Below are 9,912 nucleotides of genomic sequence, written 5' to 3'. Positions count from 1 at the left end.
GCCTTTTTCTAGTGCTTACAAACTGATTGCTGAGTCACCAACAAAGCAGTTTGGTGTTTATGGTCATTTGGCATGTGTATTTGTTGATTGGTTCATGTGTGTAGCATTTTCAATGGCAGTGTTTTGAAAATGGCAAACAAGTGAACATGTCAGATTTCTGTGTCTTACTTGGAGAACTGTGTGCAGTGTTTTGCAAAAAGAATGCCAAGTTGAATTGCAAATTGGGTGCAGAGCTAAAAATGTGTTTAGATATTTGGAGATTTGAGCTCAGGTTTTGCTCTTTGAGTGTTAGATTAAATTATTGTGCTTTATGTCTAATTCTAGTGTGTTAGCAACTAAAAAAACTGTAAATGAAGTGTGTGCCATTTGGTGCAAAAGTGTTTATGTAGTTTTGGGTGCAGTGATTCATTTTGCCAAGATATGAGGTGTTGTGCACTTGGGTCTGTGATTTTGTGAATTGTGTTTAGTGTTTTGACAAAATGAGCGCTGTTGTCAAAAAATGTGTTTTTAGCAATTGAAATAAAACTGTACTACAGTATACTGTTTAGTTCAGTTAGATATATTTGTGAAGAAACAAATCGTGTTTCCTCTTACAGTACAGCTTGTCATTATTAGCTCTTCCTCTGCAGTCCCTTCTTGCTGCACAGGATTTAACTGGGAGATTATCATCATCAAACTTACCGAGGGTTAGATTCTCTTCATCTCGTCTCTCTCTTCAGTCAGGGAGTTTTGCTGTGAAACTGTCATTTTCAGTGGAGAGGGTTACATACAACATTTGATGATGTAATCAATCTGAAGAAATTATTCACTTAAAACAAATTAACTGAGCTGGTTTTGATTAGAATTACAGTATTTCAAAGAATGTATTGTTCAATACAAAGAATTACAAATATGTACTCTGAACACACATGTTGAAAGGGATATTAATAATTTTCCTCCAGGAAGGAAAACTCTACTTTGTCATTACTGATCATGTTAATGTTAATTAGGTAATTAATGATCACATTAGTTTGTTTACTTTGTTCATCAAAAAACAAGCAAGCCAATCAAAATCCATAAGCAATGGCCTCTAAAGTGAATGCAAAGCCTAATCGGCTCAATGCTAAGGTGTTTAAGAGCTGGTTTAAAAAACTCTGAAGTTGCTGTAAAGTTGTGTAAGTCTAAATCATAATCTGAGTTGATGCATATCTATGCATATTGATGCATTGTGTTATATTAATTATGTGATGTGTACTTTATTGCGGTGTTGTATTAAAAGCTAATATATTTTAACTACACTTATACCTGTAAAAATGAAAATAAGCAACAACTCTCTGTCTGTATTTGTTTTATTACAAAGGGGTTTGTCCCAATCAAATGAATTACATTTAAATTGAACATCATGTTAACACATTTTTAAAAACTGCATTATAACATATACACACACTATTATTGTTATTTTGTTATTTTTGTAAACCTACATTTAACCAGGTAAGTCCTGTTGAGATCAGAAATCTCCTTTCAAGTGAAACCTTAGTAGTTCACACTAAGGCATAGTTATATTATAGTTAATGACGGGTATGGAAAAGACAGTTGACAGAAGCAGCCGCGCCGAGATTGCAAAGTGACTCGAACGCGGCCATGCACTTACATAAATATAAACATTATGCAACATTAACCAGACATATGCATATGATAATAAATACTATTATTTGCCGCCCTAAAACTGCAAAACCACTCTTGTTCTTCCTGGTTTGAAGTCAAATGGTCTCTCTTCTTCCTTAATGTTCACAACTCGCTGCTGTTACAACCCTCTGCTGCAGCTTTGACCGTATTGATTCTTCTGTACTTTGTGTTAATTTGGACTTTTATTCACAATTCACACATTTATTTTTACGTCCAAATAAAATCATCATTATTGTTGTTTATCAGTGACACATAATGCAAAAGATCTGATTGACTATATTCTACCCTTATTTATTTGCACCTGAACTGGTTGTCTCTGTACTTATTAGTTTGACAATTTTTTAAAAATATCACTTACAGTTTGACCACCTTCACAAACTCTGAATTCTTTTTTTAAATGAAATAAAAATAGGAAAGCATCCATCCATACAAAATTTGCACTTCCCTCTATACTTTGAGAACCGCTCTTCATCAACAAGACTTGGAGAGAAGAGCCAAGTCCTCTTGGTGAAAATAAATGTTGCAACATTAATTTCTCATATGCCTTACAAAAAACACAACAATGGTGTGACCTGTTTGTCAAATGCAGATCAGTCTATTTTATAGTGAGGGATTCATCGGAAAACTCAGACTTTGTTTTGAAAATAAAATAAAATCATTACATCTCTAAGACACAAAACTAGGACATGATTTCAAGTTGGCATGATTGAAATAAGAAAATCTAAAAGCAGGCAGCCAATATTATAATCTCAAAAGCAGAGAAAGACACTTTAGGAATTGCAATTACAGTTTTAAAAAAAAGTGAACATTAATCCTATATATGAGACATGACGTGACTCCAGATATCTACGTGAGAGTCCAACCCCTCGCCCCACTGGACCTCCACATTTGAATTTAGGCTGAAAAATGAGAAATGCAACTTGTTCCTGTTTTTTCATCATCGTTTTGTGGGACTAGATGTGGAGTTATGCCAATCTCTTCTCACATATCCATCGATTTGTATTATAACTGCAATGGCTATCTGTCCAGCTTATTCTTGCATCACTGTAATATATTTGTGCACAGTCTTCGTCCAGCTTCAAAGTTCCATTTGGCTCACCGGGGTACCAGTAGCTGAAACCCCCAAAGGAAAAATAATAATAATACATTTCAACCTGACATCAACTCAAATCAAAATGCTTTATTATTGATAGAGATAGAATAATAAATGTCTATCCTATGTCTGGTTTGTTATCTGACATGAAATAAGCTTTTAAAGGACATCACAACATGTAGTTGTGGTCAGAGAGGTTGGTAGGCTACTAATATACAAATCATTTAATGTGAAAATAACATAATTATGACATGAAGCTGCAGAGCGAGTGTCTGTCACAGTGCACCTTGACAATAGAAAAGTGAAATAATGAGTGAACCTTGTGGTCAGCGGAGTCCCATCGACCCACTTCCATCTGCCCTCTGTCTCTCGATCAGTGAGTCCAATCCACACCTTCATACGAAAACTTAATATGTAGTCCTTGTTGTGGAGAGAAAAACGCACAATCACAACCACTATATAAACCGAGACATGCTGTCAACCACTTCTGTGACACACAAACCACACACACACACACACACACACACACACCACACACACCACACACACACACACACCACACACACACACACACACATACACATACACACACACACACACACCACACACACACACACACACACACACACACACACACACACACACCTCTTCTTCTCTGCTGTTGATAATCACCAGATCTACTCCTTTTTGAAGACAGTCATCCCTACTCTCTTGCCAGTTTTTCTGGATAGGAGAAATGGTATAGAGACTACCGCTGAAGTACATCCATCCTTGATAAGAATAGTGGAAAACAGAAAGAACGATAAAACCTTAATACATAAATTACCAGATGCTTAATCTACTATGTCAAGTGCCAAGGTGGTATCTACCGTATGACATGAAGGCCCACCGGCTGAACAATTGATTTCATTTTCATACTTACCCCCGGCTCTCAGAGTCCTCCCCAGATCGTCTCTTTCCTCAGACAGGTTTTTGTTAGTTGCCACCATTTCTGAAACAGAAATGCTATTGTGATGTTTGTTTCCTTTTAATACTGAATAAAAAGCTTTTAGGGAACTTTGCTGAAAGCTGTAATTTTGAGTGAGAAGTTATTATTTTCAAAAGAATCAGGTTAGTAGTAGTTTGATTTGTTAACTTTTGTTTAAATTTAGCATGAAAAAATGATTGTATTCCCTCTTACAGCTACAAAAGAGCTGAGGTGTTATCAATGACAAACCTGAAATGATTTCCCAGAGGGTCTATGAGCAAAGATACACCATTTATGAATTTTCTGACCACTTGGGGTTGTTCATATCGTGTTTTCTTTTTGTCACTTCAGTGTTCTGCCTGAGAAAGTACACCTTTATTTCTTTCATATACACCACCAATGTAGTATACCTTATACACCTTCCGATCAAAAACCTGATTATTGCAGTAGTTTCATCTTAATACTTACCAAGGTTGATTCTCTTCAACTTGTCAACTTGTCTCTCTCTGCACTTATTGTAAGTCGCTTTGGATAAAAGCGTCAGCTAAATGCAATGTAATGTAATGTCTTCAGTCAAGGAGTTTTGCAGTGAAACTGTCATTTTCCATTTTGCCTCCAGATCTAAAACAGAATTCCCATTGTATATTATGTTAATCTATCAATGATAATGTATGGATCCATGTTTCCTTTTCTTATTCCAACACCATATCATGTTTTCAGGAAATTCATTCTGCTAAACTGTCCTGTTGAATGGAGAGGCTGTCATTATTTTCAACAGAACCATATCAGTAATACAGGATATGTTTAGTTCAGTTACGTATATTTGTGAAGAAAATAAATATTGTGATCACCGTTATCAACAACAGCTGTATCATATCCTCTGTTTAAATGTGTAAGATAAGTAATTTAAATTTAAAACGTAAAAAAAATGAACTATCATTATCAACAGAATGTGAAGAGCTTAGGATGTTGACGTAACTTCAAAAACATCTATATGTTGTTCTGCAGAGATAAGCATGCTAACTGACTAGCCGCTGCACGTCGGTCAGCATGCATGTTTCTTGATGTTCTGAGTTTGTATCTTTATAGTTTATTGCACCTATTGTAGGTTGCTTTGGATAAAAGCCTCTGATAAATAAAATATGATATATTGTTACCTAATGTGATATTTAGTACTGATTAAGTAAGATTTACCCCTTCAGATCAAACCCCTGATTATTGCAGTAGTTTCATCTTAATACTTACTGAGGTTGATTCTCTTCAACTCGTCTCTCTCTTCAGTCAGGGAGTTTTGCTGTGAAACTGTCATTTTCAGTGGAGAGGTTACCAACTATGATAATTGGATCAACTGAAGAAATTATTCACTTTAAAAAAAATTAACCGAGTTGGTTTTGATTAAAATTATTTCAGAGCAATTATTGTTCAATACAAATAATTATACATACATTCACTCTGAGCACATACTGCATGTTGAAATGAATATTAATAAAATGTCCATGAGTTGTGCAAATAACTTTGTATATTTTATATTTATAATTGTAGGTCATATTGCACACCCTAATACACAGTGATGTGTTTTTTTCGAAATAATTCAGGATAAGTGATTGTCATATCTTGCTAAATAATTATTTGTATATCTGGCTACAGAAGTGAGAGTCACAAATTAAGAAGACTTACAGCGAGTGAGACGCAGGGAAATGTTGAGAGCAGCTTGTAGGATACACAGGAGTCCAAAACTCACAACAACCAGTCTGTTCATTTTCATTCCTGTGTGTAGAACCCAGAAACATGCACACACACGGAGGTTTATGGAGGCTGACTTGCACAAGTGGCTGTTTGAGAAACCTTACACTTTAAACTGAGATGTTGATTTTGTCTTTAATTTCTCACGCAATATATATATATATATATATATATATATATATATATGATGATCTTTAAGGTTATTATAAACTCGACAACTCTAAATTGTTTGACGAGGATTTCTGTCTTACCAGGCGCTGCAGCAGCTCCGCACCTGGACGTTTCAATCAGACGGCGGGGATGCACAGTTCCTGGCTTGAGACATTACTTCAAAGTTTGCCTATATCTGGAGATTCAGTTTCTTCTTAAAGGGAAACCATCTATCAGTTGAGCCTCTGCAGAGTGCTGATGGTGTGTCAAGTGTCTTCTTAAAGGGCACTGATCGTCTATTTAAATGATAGCAAGGACACTAGAATGATTTCGCAGGCGTTTTAACAGAAAGAAAGAGAGAAGAGAGGAGAGAGAGAGAAGAGCGAGAGAGAGAGAGAGAGAGAAGAGAGAGAGATGAGGAGAAGAGAGAAGAGATCAGAGCTCTCTCTTCTTCTCTCCTCTCATCTCTTCTCTCCTCTCTCTCTCCTATCTCTCTTCTTCTCTCATTTCTCTTTCTCTTTCTCTCTCTTCTTCCTCATTTTGAGTCATGCTGCCTGTGTTCCTCAACTAAGAGCTGGTTTAAAAAACTCTGAAGTTGCTGTAAAGTTGTGTAAATCTAAATCATAATCTGTGTTGATGCATATCTATGCATATTGATGCATTGTGTTATATTAATTATGTGATGTGTACTTTATTGCGGTGTTATATTAAAAGCTATATAGGCTATTATATACACTATACATGTCAAATGAAAATAAGCAACAACTCTCTGTGTAGCACATCAGATCAATGGTCTGTATTTGTTTTATTGCATTATTATTAATTACATTTAAATTGAACATCGTGTTAACACATATTTAAAACTGCATTATAACATAATATACAAACTATTATTGTTATTTATTTATTTTTGTAAACCTACATTTAACCAGGTAAGTCCTGTTGAGATCAGAACATCTCCTTTCAAGGGGAAACCTTAGTAGTTCACACTAAGGCATAGTTATATTATAGTTAATGACGGGTATGGAAAAGAAAGTTGACAGAAGCAGCCGCGCCGAGATTGCAAAGTGACTCGAACGCGGCCATGCACTTACATAAATATAAGCATTATGCAACATTAACCAGACATATGCGTATGATGATAAATACTATTCTTCGTCGCATAAAACTGCAAAATCATTCTTGTTCTTCCTGGTTTGAAGTCAAATGGTCTCTCTTCTTCCTTAATGTTCACAACTCGCTTGCTGTTACAACCTCTGCTGCAGCTTTGACGTAATGATTCTTCTGTACTTTGTGTAATTTGGACTTTTATTCACAATTCACGTATTTCTTTTTTACTTCCAAAGAAAATCATCATTATTGTTGTTTATCAGTGACACATAATGCAAAGACAGTTGTATTATCTGAATGACTATACTTTATTTGCACCTGAACTGGTTATCTCTGTACTTAGTTATTAGTTTGACAATTTTTCTAAATATCACTTACACTTTGACCACATTCACAATGACATTATCACCAATATCCACTGTAAAAGAAAACCCTGTAGTTAACTTACATAATCATCCAGAATTGGGATTACTTTTTTACAACAAACTCTGAATTCTTTTTTTAATATAATAAAAAATAGGAGAACATTGAAAGCATAGTTTACCCAGAAGGGAGAAGATGTGGTTAGGGTACAAAATTGCACTTCCCTCTATACTTTCAGCACTGTTCTTGTTGCAACATTAATTTCTCAAATGACTTATGAGTCATTGATTTTGAATAGAAAATAAAATCATTACATCTCTAAGACACAAAACTAGGACATGATTTCAAGTTGGCATGATTTAAATAAGAGAATCTAAAAGCAGGCAGCCAATATTAAAATCTCGAAAGCAGAGAAAAGACACATTTAGGCATTATGAATATGATATACCTGCTAATATGTGATTCCTAAGTCAGGAATTGCTGCTGCAGAGTCCTCGGGGGTGTGACGTCAGCGGGAAGTGGAGCAGGATACATGGATAGCAGCAAGAGGAAGAGGTAGAGGGAAGATAAGAGTGAGAGGGAGGATGAACTGAAGTCAATTGAAGAGTTTATTTGCAGCATAACAGTTAAAGCTGTCTTTTCCATTTACTGTATCCGATAGAGAGCATACTTTTGGTTCACACAACTGCAACTGTGTTTGCTGTGCATACATTTTGTTGTGGAGAGAAATACAAATGTTTTGTTTCAACAGAATATTGGTGTTTCTGCACATTTTTCTGTAGTGCATACTTTTCTACAAAAAGCCCATAAAAGTAAGTGTGCTTTAGATTGAGCACCATAGCGTGTCGTTGAAAAAAGCGTCTTCTATTATAAATGAAGTGTGTGCCATTTGGAGCAAAAGTTGGGTTTCGATAAGAATTGATGTTGTTGTTGTTGAGTGCAGTTAGTCATTATACAGGATATATACGTTTTTTTGCAACTCAGATACATAATTGTATGGGACAATGTCAGCTTTCATCGAGCAGCCACTGTCCAAAACTGGTTCGTTGACCACCCATAATTTCTGCTTCTGTATCTTCCACCCTCCATTTCTAAATCCGATAGAAGAGTTATTTTCGGCATGGCGGTGGAAGGTGTATGACCGTCAGCCATTTGAGCGCTTGAGTCTTTTGGAGGCAATGGAAGAGGCATGTGATGACATTGATGTGAGTGCTATCCAGGGATGGATATGACACTCAAGACTCTTCTTCCATCGATGTTTAGCCAGGGAAGATATTGCTTGTGATGTGGATGAGGTGCTGTGGCCAGACCCAGCTCGGCGGTGAGATGCACTCTAAGCACTTTTCTCTCCTCTGTTTTTTTGTTTAAAAAAAAGTATTCCTTTATATTTACTGTGTTTGAGGCATCATTTTTCTTTACACAACTGTTACTATTTGTTCTGCATGAATGTTGCACCAAATTTATGGGAGAAAAATAAAAGTATAACAACAGTATATTTTTGTCTCTGCACATATTTTTGTAGACTTGAACAGTCTTTATATGCAGAATTCTCTACATAGAGGAAAAAGATGAGTGTGCTTTAGTTAAAGCACCACAGTGTGTAGTTGGTTGGACAAAGTGGCTTGTACTATAAGTCAAGTGTGTGCCATTTGGTGCAAAAGTTAGGTTTTGGTAAGTGGTTATGTAGTTTTGAGTGCAGTGCTTCATTTTGCAAGAACAATTAGGTGTTTTGCACTTTGGGTGTGTGGTTTTGAGAATTGTGTTAAGTGTTTTGACAAAACGAGCCCTGTTGTGTTTTAGCAATTGAAAAAAACTGTAAACATAATGTTATGTGCCGTAGTGGGGTGTGTGTGTGTCTTCCTCCCCCCCCCCTCTCTCTCTCTGCAGCTCCCTCAGGTGATCCCAATCCCTGTTTTACTGCAGTCAACACAGAGGTTAGGGTTTCATGGAAGAGATGCCCACCCTTGTGTTATTCCACCTGAAGAGACCAGAAGCTCTGAAATTGAGTCTCATCAATCAGGATGGAAACACTAGAAAAAGGCTTCATGTAAGAAATGTATAAAAAAAACAATGGATATATGGATAGCAGCAAGAGGAAGAGGGAGACGGAGGATAAGAGAGAGGGAGGATAAGAGAGAGGGAGGATGAATTGAAGTCAGTTGAAGAGTTATTTGCAGCATAACGGTTGAAGCTGTTTGACCGTCAGGCCTACAGGTGCATGCTTCTTCTGCAGGTTGATGAGGTGATGTGGCCAGACCCAGGTTGCCAGACCCAGTTAGTGGTAAAATTCAGCATAAGCACTTTTCTTTCCTCTGTTTTTTGTTAAATTATTTATTGTGTTAAGTGTTTAAAGGAAATGAGCCCTGCTTTCAAAAAACATGTTTTAGCAAAAACTGTAGAAAACCAGGTGTGATATTGGGTTACTGCAACCATTTTTATTTCACATATTGTACATTGTCTCTGGAGGAAATAGATACAAACTTCATATTTAGTTTGTAGCCTATTTATAGTCCAAAGTCATCTTTGCCGTAAAATACAAACCCCAAAATATGTGACCCTCCGAAGTATGACAAACGGGTGAAACAGTGTTTTCTGAGAGCTGCAGCGAGATGTCAGCTGCCTCTTCTTCTTCATTTTGATTACAATCATATCACACTTATCTTGTGTGTTCTTATGCAACTTAAATGATTATAACCACTTTGTCGTTTCCTGTTTCCACCATAGATTCATATCATTTTAAAGTTAAGCCAATGTCTTATAATCTGCAAACCTGTTTTGTTATTACATATATTTACTACTGCATTCAACCTAAAAAACTATC

The 9,912-nt window shown here is 36.2% G+C and overlaps 1 protein-coding gene across 1 annotated transcript; it reads right to left on the bottom strand.

The window, feature by feature from the left end:
- Positions 1-2,600: 2,600 nt before the first annotated feature.
- On the bottom strand, positions 2,601-5,015 carry LOC117482269 (C-type lectin domain family 17, member A-like). The gene is made up of 5 exons (XM_034130335.1): positions 4,971-5,015; positions 3,681-3,749; positions 3,404-3,528; positions 3,078-3,178; positions 2,601-2,778 (listed from the first exon to the last, which is right to left on the bottom strand). The coding sequence occupies exons 2-5, from the start codon at positions 3,745-3,747 to the stop codon at positions 2,631-2,633; spliced, it is 441 nt and encodes a 146-aa protein (XP_033986226.1). The 5' UTR covers positions 3,748-3,749; positions 4,971-5,015; the 3' UTR covers positions 2,601-2,630.
- Positions 5,016-9,912: the final 4,897 nt, after the last annotated feature.

Source organism: Trematomus bernacchii, unplaced genomic scaffold (assembly GCF_902827165.1).
Source record: "Trematomus bernacchii unplaced genomic scaffold, fTreBer1.1, whole genome shotgun sequence".
Taxonomy (NCBI): domain Eukaryota; kingdom Metazoa; phylum Chordata; class Actinopteri; order Perciformes; family Nototheniidae; genus Trematomus; species Trematomus bernacchii.
The sequence above is the reverse complement of the archived record's forward strand: the minus strand, read 5'-3'. Positions and strand labels throughout refer to the sequence as shown.